At 40.0% G+C, this 15,666-nt stretch overlaps 1 protein-coding gene across 1 annotated transcript in view; it reads left to right on the plus strand.

Moving 5' to 3' along the window:
- PTPRK (protein tyrosine phosphatase receptor type K) overlaps nucleotides 1-15,666 on the plus strand; it is a 439,897-nt gene that overhangs the window by 93,651 nt on the left and 330,580 nt on the right. The window contains exon 2 of the mRNA XM_086631964.1: nucleotides 5,270-5,392. Within this exon, the coding sequence (XP_086488090.1) occupies nucleotides 5,270-5,392 (123 nt within the window). The remainder of the gene's footprint in view (nucleotides 1-5,269; nucleotides 5,393-15,666) is intronic.

Here is a 15,666-nt window from a genome sequence, read left to right on the forward strand (position 1 = left end):
TGTATTTTCAATAACACCAGACGCAGTTGGATGCAAGAACAGATCTCAGAAACAAACTGTAAAGACGTGTTCTTTTAAGTGTCTTTCTATATGTGCTGTGCTATGGCTGAAAAAAAGTCCTTCGCAGTGCTGATAGGTTATGGAAGTAGCTAATAAAGAACTCTTCGAAAATCAGTTTGTTTTGGAAACTAAATCAAGTACTTCCATTTCCACCCCTGCCTCAAATCCAAAGGATGCAGTTGTCTTTTATTGCTTTCTCTTACTAGTTTCTGAAACTTAGTGCCAGATTTTGGGGAGAATGTACTCAGGAGTTCCAGTGCATAGATATTATTAATATAGGAGACTTAAAAATAAGTGCCTTGTTCTTGTTGTTGCGTATCATTTGTTATACCCATTTTCTTTCCTTTGTTTTTATTTCTTTAGAAAGTGTGATGTAAGACAAAGAAACGTATTCTTTGTTGGATTTAGAAAAGTGAATGCCAGCCATTTCCTTCTCCTACCCCTGATGCTAAAGATTTTTTTTTATTTTTTTTTTTTTAAATAAAGGTGGTATAAAGCATGCCCGGTAAACGTGCGTCATTCTTAGTCAGCTAGTTTTATCAGTATATATTTAATTTATCACAATTTAGTAGTTTTTTTTAATATTTTGATTTTTTTTTTTACTGTTGCTTTTCTGAGTATATTTTAAAGGGCACTGGAGTTGTTAAGGTCAAATAAAATATGAAAACTGACATACAGAATTTCTAGGTGATATGTGGGAGTAGTTTCTTTTATTTAGAAGTCAAAAGATCTTCAGTACAGCATCCCTATTCATAATGCTACTCATAATAAACATTAGGAATATCTTAAATTTCATGTACTATTGATGTGCAACCGACTATTCTAAATAGTAAAAGCGACATGATCTGTAGGAAGTGTAGTGAGAACACTGGAATTGTTAGATAAAGATCATTAGTTCAAAATCTGAATCAGTTTTCCTTTCTGTCCTGAGCTGATGAGGTGAGAGACGGCTGTAAAGTTGTGGTGGACATCATTTATCAGTGGGAGTTACTGATACATGCTTCTCGTAGTCTATAGCTTATTTATTTTTTAACCTGGCAGGGAAAAAAACCAATTCAGCTCTTCTCTCCTGGGTTGGCATGAAAGAATATAGGAGAAATAAAAATCACAGAGCAGTGACAGTGCTGAGTGTTGCTGCTAAGGAAATAACATGGTAACATTAAAAAATGTACTTTGTCTTTAAATTCAAGTATCTTTAAATAGCTTTTTATAGGTGATGTGTAAACCTTGACTATATGATCTTTATTAAATTTAGATTAATCTTTAGGATTTAAAGATCAATTTTAAGATTAAATTTAGGTTAGTCTTAAAGACCTTGTTATTTAGCAGAGCTTTAATTTCTTTTCTGAGAGTTCAGTGTGGGATATTAATATCTTTCTTTTTATAATGAACATTTAAGATTCCTTATCTTTCATAAATGAAAATGGACGTGTAGTCAGAACACTTTTATGAGGCTAGCATGATTTATCACTTCCTTTTAGAAGGATGTTGAAGAGGACTGTGTGAGAGTTCTAGGTGTGTTTAAGCTGAAGTTAATAACTTAGTGAAGCTTATGGGAAAATACAATGGAAAAAGTGAATTGTTGATTTACTTAGTTTCTGTGGTTTCCCAAATACTTCCTCAGCAACTGAATGAATTGGATTGACTCAAAATGCTGTTACCAGTTTGGCAAAATAACCATCCAGACTTCAAGATTCCTTCTGTCATCCTAGCTTACGATTCCAGTTGCCGATAGGGTGATTGTTTCTGATGGACTACCTGATTTTTCTTTCTGTTCAAGTGATTTTTGAGGCTTGCTTGACGGGCACTGCCACCACTGCAGATGTGGCAAGTCGTGGCACTGGTTGGCGCGGTCCCCGGCAGAGCGTGCTGCTTGTCCCCATCTGGCCCTTCTGGGCCATGTCCCGATGGCAGCTGCATTGGAAGGGAGGAGGTGCTGGATGCCTGGCGTGCCAGTCCCCAGGCCCATATCAGGCTGTGGAGGTCAGACCAGTCTGGTGTTTTGCTTTGATCCCTACTGCTGCCTTTTCCTGAAGCATGGTATTAGAAATCTAAGGTAAAGGTGGATTTAAGTACTGCAAGATCAGGTGCTTCTGTTAGATGTGGTTTTATGTTGAGTAGTTAAAGATTGATTTTAAAATGTGTAAAGGTTTGAACAAATGACTGGAAACAAAGTAGATTACTGCAGGTTTCACCTGCCCATTGTCTCTTCTTGTGTTTTCCACGCAGCATTTCATGCTAGGTTTGCCTCTTAGTACCCAGAGTTACCAAAACAGCAGTTAAAACAGGAGAACAGTTAAAACAGAGAAGAGCAGATCCAAATTTGCTCATGCTTTAGGTCATAAGGAACAGTCTGCAGGGGGTTGAAAATGCTTAATCTGTCTCGTCGTGTTGTACTGGATAAAGTGCTGCAGCATTGGCTTTTACTTTACTTGCCTTGAAACGTCACGATCTGTTGGTAAGAGGAGGAGGTGCGCTCCATGAGCGGATGCTGTGGGTTTAGGCAGTTACTACAGCGTGGATTTTGCAGTGGGTTGATAATCCGTCCTGATAAACTTTCTTTGTGTCTATGCGATAAATGGACATTGGCTTGTTCTGTGGATGCAGCAGTGATGTGCTGCGCACAGGGTTTGGATTGCTTGCTGTGTATGAACAGGCTCGTCGTTACTGCTAATCAGAACTCTGATAACTAAAATTAATAGTGGGCACAAAGATGAGCAATTAAGGACATTCATCTTCCAAATGATTCCACAAGATTCATAGGTAGTTTAAATTTATGTACTGAGGGCACTTAAACCGTTAAAAAGGGTAATGGGTGCCCCACGGGCATGTGCTTCAAAGCCATGTGTCATTTTGGTGCTGGGACAGCAGACAGTGATAACTTCCCTTTAAGGGGAACTGCTATCCATTTATCAATTAAATGTCGAAGGAAATGCACGTTTTTGCTGGAGAGTCATCATAGCAGTGTATTGTAAGTTAAATCAAAGACCAGGATTTATGTTCTAAGCCTTTCTGGCTTTATCATGATAGGTGTTAATTAGAAAAGTCTCTCAGTGGTAATAGGGCATTGGACTCGGACTTTTAAAGGCATAAATGTTTCTTTGATGCAGAAATATTTCTTCTTGCGCCTTGCAGTCTTTGAGAGTGACACTGATGTAGTAACCAACTTAGTACTGAGTATGAAATGTTTGGTGGTGGTTGTTGCTGTGCTTATGTTGTCACAGGGTAACGTTTGAGAAGGTTTTGGTAACATGGAGCTGAATACGAAGTTTTAAGCTTTTATGGTACAAGGATTTAGCATGAATTTCTGTGCAGCGTAGAGGTTTCTTTCTCTCCTGATGTTGTCCTTGCCAGCCAAAGTACTGGTTAACAAGTGATCTTAGGTGAAGTAGAATTAGCTAAAACTTAGACTGTTTTGTCATTTATTAAAAATGACAAATATTTATGCAGGCCTGTGGAAATTATTTGAGTTGTTTCTTGCCAAAGATGAAATATAATCTCAGTTTGGGACATAGTTTAGATTTTCGGATGAAATTTAGTAAAAGAGACTTCTCCTTTCCCAGATAATGAGCGCTGTTTTTGCACTCTCTCTGCCTGTTATGTGACATTTGAATACTCCATTTCGGGTAGGTTAAAAATATTTTTATCCTCAATTTGGTGACATACATGTCCAGTCCTCCTTTCCTTATTCACTGGCCAGTCTTAGTTCCAGGCCATGTATGTCTTGTACAGAGGGCAGAAAGGAGCGTAGACTGTAGTTCTTCATGGTCCTCATTCTTCCCCTTTCCCACCTCCATCCTGTTCTCTGGGGTGTAGTGTGGGCTGGTGAGAGCCTGGCAGGCATGGGAGGGTGTTTGCTGTTGATGGGGTGGCGGTGACTCATCGTACACCGACACTAGAATTTACCATAATAAGGATTTTTTTTTGTTTGTTCTTGGGACCTGCAATATTTTTCCCATATTTTGTATTCAAAAAGTCAGAGAATGAAGTCGTCACAGATGCTCCTGTTATTCTAGAGGTGTCTTCTTAACAAGAGGAATTTTTATTGTAAATTGGTTAATTGGATTGATATGCCCTAACTACTGAGGACAGAGAGAAGAGGATGCAAGAAATATCTCCTCTGATTTCCAGTTGTTGTTTATAATCTTGAGTTCTTATCTAACTTCTTTTCTGGATTAAATAATATTGCTTGAATAAAGATGAATGCACTGTGTTTTCTCTTTCACTCTCTCCTGGTCTTGCTTTTTATTTTTGAGCAGGAGGAGCAAACTCAAAGGCTGTGTATCATGAATGGGGATAAGATACTGCAAAGTTATATACGTTACATCTATATTTGCTTTGCTTATGCTTTACTTTTTCGTCAGCCAGTTTCTTTTGATTCCTGTGTTTCTTCTGTTTCAAAGCATGTTCTCTTCCCATGATCATTGTGTTTTCTTCTTTTTCCCACTCTACTTAATTGCGTTGAGTGAAGAATGTAATAAAAAACTTACTGAGTGAGACAGAACAGACATTACTGTGCTACACAGGATTTTTTTTTTGCTTCCCCCCCCCCCATCTTTTATATTCTTGTTCTTCTCTCTCACTGTCACTTCTCCTGACAACTTTTGTTTTAAAATTTTCATATCTGTTGTTTCTGTGACCCTTAAAAACTGACTTTAGTGTTCTGCCACGCTAGATTGATTTAATAAAACAAGATTATCCAATTTATTCTGCAGCAATTATTTCATTTCTAAGTAATTTTAATTATTTTGTATGAGTTTTTTTCTTTTGTGCACACTATTTATCCTTGTTATTGGCATTGGGACTACTTCAACTTTCAGTGCATTGGAGTTGTTGATTTACGCCTTTACTTTTTGAACCTAGTCCATTATTTTCTGTTTCCCCCCTGCTTTGGATAGCCAGTTGCTTTTTGTCATGCAGATACTAGGCAAGGTTTCACTTGGGCCCTGTCTCTCAGCGTGTGATCTCCTGCTCTGACAGAAGATGCTCTTGGGGTAAATTGGCTGTGTGAAGCAGAGGTGTTTCAAAAAGAGAGGGGAATGCTGATGGATGAGCTGCTTGTGGGTTTTAGCTTTCTGCAGGCAAGCCTGTGGATGGTGCCACAGGCTGCATGGGCTCTGTAGTCGTGGTGTACCCAGGAGAAACACCTCTGCTTGACTCTTGGAAGAGCTCTGCTTTTAAATAAACTAATAACAAGTTTCTCCCTTAGGAGGATGTACGTTCGACGATGGTCCTGGACCCTGCGACTACCACCAAGACTTGTACGATGACTTCGACTGGGTGCATGTCAGTGCTCAAGAGCCTCACTATTTGCCGCCCGAGATGCCTCAAGGTGAGAACCCCACATACACTGAAGGGATAAGCTTCTTTCTTGAGAAACTCAGAGCCTCACTGAATATGGCCTTGAGTATTCAATCAAGTCAATCTTGGTAATTGAGAAACCTTCTTAGATCAAATCTCCTTTTAAAGTTAGGGGCGACAGGGAAAGGAGAAAGGAAGCCATAACCTCTTCTTTATTCTGCATGGGATGTCTGTTGACTTGCAGTGAAGTTCTGCATCTTAAATGACAGCTAATGTATTGATTGAATTACTCAAGTATGCATTAGAACAAGTGGTGAAAAAAAGGATACATGCAAAAAAACATACGCTGATTCCTTCCCTCCTCTCCCCCTAACCGCTCATCATCTGAAAGTAATCAGAAAAGCTTTGATTTATGGAAATATTGCCGTTGTTAATTACTATTTAGGACAGGTAATGAATAACTGAAGAGGTACAGCCTACATGACCTTGCCTGCTCACCTTTGATGAACAGCTTAATCGACGCTTCCCAGACAGCATGATATGCTGAGAAAATGAAAAGCATTTGAAATTCAGCTACATTTTCCAATTAATAGTACATTAAGTAATTAATCATGCAGAGGAGGAAAAAAGGTCATGGCTATTTTGTTTGCATCTAAAAGGTTTTGTGAAGTGAGGTATGTGTGGAGAAGGAGTGGGAAATGTTGCCACACAGAAGAAACCTAACCTCTGCACCATTCCTTCCCCTGCTTTTTATATATTGTACATTATTAATGATGGTTAGTGTACATAATTTTACTTCTTAACTGTTAACTAGCTGGGTTCCCCATGCTTTGTAGTCACTTCTATGAGAAGCTGGCCATTCCCGTGCCTTACAAAATAGGTTAATTAAGCAAGATCCATGCTTTACCTAATGGACTGCTTAGTGCTTCAAGTCTGCATATGGAAGAGTAAATTTAAGCCCCGAAGCCTCGACATTCATCATGCAGATGGTCTTGTTAAAAAATTCAAAATAACATCTCCACTGGGAAGGCAGAAATCAGTTACTGTTCAGTTTGTGGGTTTTTTTTGGAGTCTACATGGTTTGTTAAAGTGGTGGTGGTATTTTAATTGTGATGAAAGCACCATTTTGTAAAAAATTTGGTATTCTCAGACTTCAGGCACACTTTGTATAGGCAGAAAGCAATTCGAGGAATTGTATTTTGAATGAATCTAAATGACAAGATAGTTGCTTCTTGCTTCTCCCAAATAACATACCTGTCATCCTTAGTTTTTAGAGCTAAATGACACAGTGTTCTCTGACACCTAATTTCTGTTCAATTCTGCAACATATGGACTCTTCTGGAGGAAGTTCTTTTTTCACATCTGTATGTGAAATCGTGACTGCTCAATAAAATATAGAAGAATAAAGGAATGTTTCAGAGATAGTCCAAAACAGATAGAGAAGAAGCTCCAATTACGAATTTTTCCTTCCTTTGGTTAGAAATCTATGCTTCTTGAACCACTCTTTGAAAGTTTGATGTTTGGTAATTACGATCCAGACTAAAAGTGAGCGGTCTCATCTGATGAGCTGCCCTTAAGTTCAGTCTTCAGCTTCTGAAGATCTATGCTTCATCTAAATACCATAGCTCTTTAGTATTTGAAGCAGCATGATTTTAAACTAAGTCTAAGAATGTAACACAGTTCTAAGACAAGCACTGAATTCCTCCAGTGCATCTGCAGGAAGTAGAAAAGCAAGAAGGTCTAGCAACAGCAGGAGGGACATAACTGTGTGCAATCATCTGCCATGTCGTTTTCTAATGTTGCTGAACCTGCCTGATTACTGTTGAAACCGTAGGTTAGAAAGCAGTCCACTGCTCGTGAAGATGTTATCCACGTAGCATAAGATGTAGTAATGAAGGCGAAGGTAAAATTAAACCACTACTGTTTTCAGTTTGAAAAACGCTGGATTTTCTATCCTGTAGAAGCCAGAGATCTCCTAGGGACATGAGTCAGCCTACTTTTTCCTCTTCAGTCAGAGAATGAGAGGAGAGAAGAGGTGCCCAGAAAAGTTGAGCAGTGCAGAAACTGAAGTGCCTAGGGTAGGAACTGTTTTCTCTCCATCTCTTCTTGGTGGGCCTGTGAGAACCTCATGAAGTTCAACAACGCCAAGTGCAAGGTCCTGCACGTGGGTCAGGGCAATCCCAAGCACAAATACAAACTGGGCAGAGAATGGATTGAGAGCAGCACAGAGAAGGACTTGGAGGTGATGGCTGACGAGATGCTCAACATGTGCCGGCAATGTGCGCTGGCAGCCCAGAAAGCCAACCACATCCTGGGCTGCATCCAAGGAAGCGTGGTCAGCAGGTCGAGGGAGGTGATTCTGCCCCTCTACTCTGCTCTCGTGAGACCCCACCTGGAATACTGTGTTCAGCTCTGGAGTCCCCAACACAAGAAGGACATGGAGCTGCTGGAATGAGTCCAGAGGAGGGCCACGAAGATGATCCGAGGGCTGGAACACCTCTGCTATGGAGACAGCCTGAGAGAGTTGGGGCTGTTCAGCGTGGAGAAGAGCAGGCTCCTGGGTGATCTTATTGCAGCTTTCTAGTACCTAAAGGGGGCCTACAGGAAAGCTGGAGAGGGACTTTTTACAAGGGCTTGTAGTGATAGGACAAGGAGTAATGGCTTTAAAATGAAAGAGAGGAGATTTAGAATGGATATAAGAAAGAAATTTTTCCCTCTGAGGGTGGTGAGGCAGTGGAACAGGTTTCCCAGAGAAGTTGTGGCTGCCCCATCCCTGGAAGTGTTCAAGGCCAGGTTGGATGAGGCTTTGGGCAACCTGGTGTAGTGGAGGATTTCCCTGCCCATGGCAGGGGGCTTGGAACTAGATGATCTTTGAGGTCCCTTCCAACCCAAACCATTCTGTGATTCTGTGATTCTCAGGCTCTACAATCCTTCAGCTAGGCGCAAAGCTCCTTAATGTATGTGTTGACATTCTCTCCATGGATGCCCTTTGTAGTGTTTGGAGCCCTTGTCTCTTACATCTTTGGAATCCAATACAATGTGCTGGCCTTGGCTTTAGTGAGGGGAATACATGTTCCAGTACAGCTTTGTCTCAGAAGGAGCACTGTTCACCAGTGTGTTAAAAAGATAATTCCTTTGTGCTGAGCATATGGCTTTTATGGCTCTAACTTTACCAGATTCACCCAGAATTGTTGTAGTCATGAAGGGTTATACTCAATTTTCGAACGTCAATTTTTAGTCTTCAGTAGCCTCAGAAAGTCCTATTAAAAAAAACAGAGAGAGAGAGATAAAAGGACACACGAAAATTAGAAGGGAAAAAAATGACAATTAAGTTCATGTTTTACTTTTGATTCAATGGAGGCGTTTAACTCAGTGTTGTGCTTTGGAGAACGATAAATCAAGGGAAATTTCAGACTTTGTGGCACATGGAGTGTGTGAAAATGTGAAAACGTGTCCTAATGGAAATGATTTTGCAGGTATAGCAATAGTAAACACTATTGGTAAGGCAAGCGTAATTACCTCTGAGTAATTAATGCAACTTTAGAATTTTTTTTTTGTACTGACCTACATTGTATTTATCAAATTATGAGCAAAGGCACAAGCCACTCGTCTTCTGTTATGGGAAAAGCAAATGCAGTACATAATGATTAATTTTGAAACAAAGTGAACATTTAGAGCAGGTGCTTGTGTACAGCTTTAAACACCAACTTGTAAATTGTTTGAACATGATAAAATTGCTTACATGATAAAACCTCTGGATTACTTATTAAAACTTTGGACATCAGGTGTTTTCCAACATTAGGTTTCTAAGAGCTTATAAAAGGGACTGTGCTAGATCAAGCTAAAGGTCTGCTGCTTTTGAGAGCAGCCATTAGCAGTTGCCTAGGGAAGAATGCAGAGGTAGGACAAATGAGTGGTGATCATGCCCTGAATGCTCTCCCAGTTTCCAGCTGTTTGGCCTTTAGGAATTTACTCAACCATTTATTCACAATCTTTTCAATGAATTCATGTTTTTCCCGTCAGCTTTGTCTTTCTGTGGGCAACTTGAGGACTTCTATGTGCTGTGTCCTATAACGGAGTGCCAACATTTGCTACAAATCATGGGAAGACACAACTGCTTTTACGTGTTTTGGACACGCGCATGACTTGTGTTGATATACGTTGGCCTCTTGTACTGTAACAGGAAGTGGGCAAAGCCAATTCCTATTCACCTGCTCCAACCCATTCAGGTTTTGTAAATACTTTTAAATAAAATACACCCCATTCTCCTGACGTCATTCTAGGTTGAACGGTCCAAGACTAGTGAGCTGATCCTTATGTATAAATGGTTCCACAACTGTGGATTTGTGTTTGGTGTGGGGCAAGGTTGGTGACCAAGTGTTATACTTTTGTAGGCATGTTGACAAACGAAGTCGAAGTTGGTATTTGTACCTCTGAAGAAAGAGGTCTTTTGTATGTTGAAGCAAACCCTTTAGACCATGCACTGTGTTTTAAGGTGTATGATTTTTATAAATTATGCTATAGAAGATAGAAATTAGAGAATGCTACTAAGATGAAATCCAATTTTGGCTATGGATTTTTGCCAATTATTTTAGGGGGCTATTCATTATGTGTGAATAGCTTCGTTTTGCAGAAGTCTTAAAGACTAGTACTGTCTTATATCACTGGGGATGCGCGAAGGGGTGGTTTTATCCATATTAATGATACATTTACTGATGTTTTTACCCTCAGATAGAGAAGATAGTTTATTTACCCTGTTTGGTTTGCCTGTTGAAAACAGCATTATTCTGAGGCTATGCAGGGCCAGGGCATGAGAGCCTGTAATGGGCTGTGTGATGGGGAGCCACTTAATGAAGGGCTTTTTTAATGTAAGGGCTGTTACCGTCCTGGATACAAATGCAATTTAAAGAATGTCTCAATTATAGTGGACAATAGTGATGTGCTGAGATGGACATCTTATTTCCGATCTCTCAGATGGATAATATGCCCAGATTGGATGTGTGCTAATTTTTTTTAATTGGTTTTCTAGAAATCTGAGGAAAATAAATTAATGGTAGTAGGGGAAGTCCTTAGTTGCACTTGTCATCTAGCATGACTAAAGGAGAACAGATTAAATATCTAAAGATGTTCTTCACATTTGCAAACCAGACTAATAGTAAAGTTTAGTTTTTACAGTGAAAAGTATTGCAGAAATTAATTTTTTACTTTGCAGAAATTACGTATCACTTTACACGTATAGTAGATGAGAACATACCTTCCTCTGTTGCCTCAAATTCCCTTTAACATTAAGAAAAGGGATTGGAAAAGGATGCTTTGAGACTATAAAATGAGGCACATAAAAAAATAACCAAGTGGTTGGTAACAGCCAACATGGCTTCACTAGGGACAAGTCATGCCTGACTAATTTAGTGGCCTGCTATGACAAAGCTACAGTTCTGGTTGACGTGGGTAAAGCAATGGATGTCATTTTCCTGGACTTGTGCAAGGCATTTGACACTGTCCCACATGACATCCTTGTCTCTAAAATGGAGAGACACAGATTTGACAGATGGACCACTCAGTGGATTAAGAAATGGCTGGATGTTGCCCCATTTTAAAGAATAAAATTAAATTCACTACTCTTTGGGGGAAAAAAAAAAAGAAAAAGAAACGAAACAGTCCTGAACAGTAAAACATTATGTATTCTGGTTTAGGCTCACGTTTTGGGGTTCCTGGTGAAAGACTGCACGATTATTTCAGAATAGAGAACATACACCATGAAAGGCAATGAAGATGGGAGGAAGTGTGTTGACAAGTAATCTTAGGCCACACTTTCACGGGAATTTCTTTTATATGGGTTTTATGCAGAAGATCTCTGGCTGCTCATTCCCGTGCCCAACATAGCCAGAGGCATTTTCATGTTGCTGCCACCTCCCAGTTGCTCTGATGTGCATGTGGCTGTGCAGTAAGTCAGGTCAGGGAACTGGTATGGATTAAAAATAATAACCTAAGGGCTGGGGTGGGGGGAGAAGGTATGCAGCATGGGTCAGTTCCTTAACCCAGTTCATTGTGCAGCTGTAAAAAGAGTTGTTATGCTGGTGCAGCTGATGGAGACTGTGAGACCTGGTGGTGTGGGAGAGTACAGGGGTCGTATAAACCCCTAGGGAACCTGAAAGAACTATGAAAATTACACCCTTAGATTTGTGTGCAACTTTAATTTTCCTGTGCAAATAATGTTGAGTATTTGTTTTGATCTGGAAGGTCAGTTATATGCTACGTAAGTTCTGCCTTGTACAGAAAGGAAATAGCTTTTGTGTCACCTGCATGACCCAAAATGAATTTCAGCACAGGACCAACGTAAGTGTTTATGAAGTGTATAAATGAGAGAGGGGAGCCATGAGGTCATGAAATTTGTGTTTTAATATAGATTTCATATGAATGTGGCTCAGGAAGGAAAGCTGTAATGTAGAGGTCATATAGATGAGACTTTTGGCCTTTTACTTCACTTAAACCTGAATTTTTCTCCTGTAGAAATGAAACCACCAACCCATGAATAAATTTATGGGGATGTGTACAGATACTGTCAAACAAAAGTTAACCAAGGTGCAGTGTCTGTTGAGAGCTGGCTGTTTCTTGAGGCATTGGAAAGACCAGAGCTTGGCAAGTAGCAGGAGAACTCTTAACACGTTCTGGGTTCATGAGCTCTTCCATGAAGATGCTGATCCATACACGATGCACCAACTTGCTGTTTTGCACAACAGAAGGGTGACATTCAAACAGAATGCCTTCTGGGTCTCTCTCTTCTAATAGGCTAACAAAGTTTACCAGTCCACTGAGCAGTTGAGAACTGACTTTTCAAGGTTTTGCTGCTGTGTGGCTCCCGTGTCCCGTATAAAGGTAATAGGTCAGAGCAACTGTGCACAAGAGAATTTATTAGCTAGTCCATGGATTGGCAGATGCAGTTCAGGAAGGTAGTGGTTTTAAAGTTTGATCATTGAAAGCTTATCTGGGTCATTACGTTGCGAAATAAGTTGCAAAAACTTGGATCTGTGTTTGGGGCTGCTAAGAAATTCTGATTCTCTCCTCCTTTTACGTTTCTTTATATGATGGGATAGATATGTTTCATTTAAGGTGACTGAGAGAATTTTTTTTTCTTCCTTAGAAACTTCAGTCTTCATACAGACCTTGGCCCCAAATGTTGACTGATATTTGTTTCCTTTTTAACTTGTCGATATACTAGAGAGCTGAATTTATTTGAAGTACTTCCTTGATCAGAAAAACATATTTTACTGCTTTCCTTATTCAGTAAGCCTTGCAGTTGATTTCTTGTCTGTATTATTTGTTAGTAGCATCCTTAACAGAAAGAAGCCCATCTTGTTAGTGCAGTGCAATTAATGTCTACCTAAAGAACACCTGTAAACATCCTGATCCTATTTGGCTTGCTCAGTACAGTTCACTAATCAATCAATATTGACCAATTCCAAGGGTTCCCTGTTGTTCTCAGGCACACTTCACTGGGTATAAAGTGAAGGGAGGAGGGGCGCAGGGAAGGCTTTATAGACAATGCACAGTGCAGCAGTGCTTCTGTACATTTATATAAGCCATTTTTTAATCAGGAAGTTTAGGCACAGTGTTAGTAAAGGCAAGGTTTTAGTAGTAATAGAAATGACTTTCACATACGAGTAACATTTATGTGTTTTTTTTTTTTTTTTTATTCATTGACACAGATGGATTTGTTTGTTTCATTTGGGTGGTGAAAAACAGAACATTTAAAGATGACTTGCTGTATTTGCACAACATATACTTCACCTTTAAGGCCAGCTGCTATACCTGCTTGTGTAGAGTGATATTTTTGGTTGGTTGTGTGTTTTTTTTCAAGTTATAATACTGTTTTGTTCAGCCATAGCTCTTCTATGCAATATGGATTTCCAAAACCCTCATTTGTTCTTGAATAGCTTATCTTTTTACTGACTTGTACGTGTCAAATGAATGTACTGATATCTATTTAGATTTATTTTGTGATTTTGAAATGTTATTTTGAGTGGAGCGTAATCAAACTCCAGTGAAGCTGTATAAAATGCTGCCTTCTGAGAAACTGTTCCTTCTCTTGCATCGCTTCTTGTTTATTTCCTAGTTCAGTATTTGAAGCATATTAGTTTATTACTCTGGAGTAGTAAATTAAAGCAAGGTGAAAAATCAGTTTGCTATAGATAGAGTTCCAAAGCAGTAGGTTAATCTCAGGCAAATCTACATTTGTCATACTGGTACCATCAGAGCATTCGTAATAGTATTCTTGCCTGTGATGTAGCCTTCTGTTTCGTGGTGCAGCTCTCCAGCTTCTGATACCTGTATCAAGAGGTGTTCAAATGGTATTGGCCATCACGGCAGCACTGGGGAGAGCGGGGAGAAATGGCCAGTTCTTGTCAATTCTTGCCACTGTTAGTCAGGAGCCTGGGCTGTAAATGGAAGTGTTTCATTGCTTACATGAAGTCAGCTGCTGCTTGGGGAACTATGAATGTCAGGAAGAGGCATTACCTGAAGCTGCTATTTTGGTAGCATTGTGAAGGGTGCACGAAAAGCAAGTACTGTGCTAGCCTTTCAGAGTTACAGGGAAAAGAGGGTTTGAATAGCACTTTGGTAGCCTGGAAGGTGTTCCAGATTGAGCCATTTAATGTTCAGAGTGTGCAAGGCTGGAAGCCTGAAGCATAGCTAAGAGGTATAGTGCTTGTTTGATTTCTCACTGTTTCCCTGCATGGAGAGGCGCAAGCCAGCCCTGCTTTTCAGTACTCTATCTGCCTGTTGTGCCATTGTCCTACCATCATTTTCACTCTCAGCCTGCTTGTATGTGTGTATGTGTTTGCCTTGCCTTCAAATTTTCTGGCTATCTTGGAGCATAGTGGAGGGCCAGACGCAAGCTAATGGTACTGCTGCTTCTCACGTGGCTTCGTTTGGCTTAGAGTATGGACACAGCTCACGTGCTCCTGCCCACAGAGTGTGGGATGGGATCAGCACACCTGTTTGGCACCCTCTGGCTGCGCCCTTTCACAGAAAAGATAATAAGTGGACAACTAGTGTATATGAACTTATTTTACGCTTACATGGCAGCTTCAATTTGCTGTAAGTGTAGGTGGCCCTTCCCCTTCTCCGTCGTTGTCCCTGTTTTCTGGCTGCTGCTGTTCTTGAGCTTTGACATTTCTATAGGTTGCTGTGACTGGAAACCTTATTGCTTTGCTTTCCACTCCCACTTACCTGTGTGCAGTTGTTAGCAGTCCGATGAATGCCATATTCATGCATGCAACAGTATAACTACAGGCTGTCCTCTAGGAGATTCGGAAGAAACCAGGTTAGAAGTAGGGGAAAGTAGTAAAATAATTTTACTACTTCGAAGAGGGGAAAATAAAAACTGGGCCTGGGAACTATTTGGAGGAAGGAGTCAAGGAGTGACACTGTGGTGTATGAAAAAGAATGGTGTTAAGATGGAAAAAAGCCCTATAATAGAATGAGTAATGTACAGTGTTTGCTAGTGCAGGTTGTTATTTCTGAAGCAGTAAACTTCAGAAATACCGTGTGTTTCTGCAGTCTAGGTGCTATAGTAACCCTTTATGCACGGGTACTTCGCAGTCTGAGAGACGCTCTCCTCTTCTCCATGCTCTCACTTTTGTCACATCAGAGACAACACCTCTTAGAGTGGAAGTGAAGTGGTGAGCTACTTTGAATTCAGGGCAGAGTAAGGGCATTCACAATCCCGCTTTTGGTACGGGACCTATTATGCAAGTGGAATCTAATATCTGAATTACGTGTGTGTCTATACCTGAGCAATTACAACCCCACCAACAGAAGAAGCAATGCCTGCAAAAGCAAACAAAAAACCTTAAAGTAAGATGAGGTGAAATTCAGGAAGCTACATAATAGCAACAAAACAAAGGGAAGTGGTGCTTTCCACCACATCTTTTTCATGTGCGGTGCCTGAAATTTTCCTGTCTGCTTACATATTGATTTCCCAGCTCTAACCCTTTTGCTGCTCAGTATGTAATTTATGTTCCCTTGTTGTGCTTTTGCTGCAAGTCCGTGCTGATGCAGCAGTCATTGATGTTTGTTAATAGTGACTAAAGCTGCGCTAATAATAAAACTATATTATTTTACAGAACAGGTTTAGAATCAAATGAGAAGACTCAAACTTTTTTTCTTAGGTTGTGATGAACTAATGAAACAACTGTTTTCTGAATAAACAGTAAGATTTTTGATTTTGGAATTTCTATCATGACTTGTACAGATACTTGTTCAAATTTTTGTTACCAAGCTAATTATCATCAGTAAGGCTTGCTT

Source organism: Tauraco erythrolophus, chromosome 2 (genome assembly GCF_009769465.1).
Source record: "Tauraco erythrolophus isolate bTauEry1 chromosome 2, bTauEry1.pri, whole genome shotgun sequence".
NCBI classification, from domain to species: domain Eukaryota; kingdom Metazoa; phylum Chordata; class Aves; order Musophagiformes; family Musophagidae; genus Tauraco; species Tauraco erythrolophus.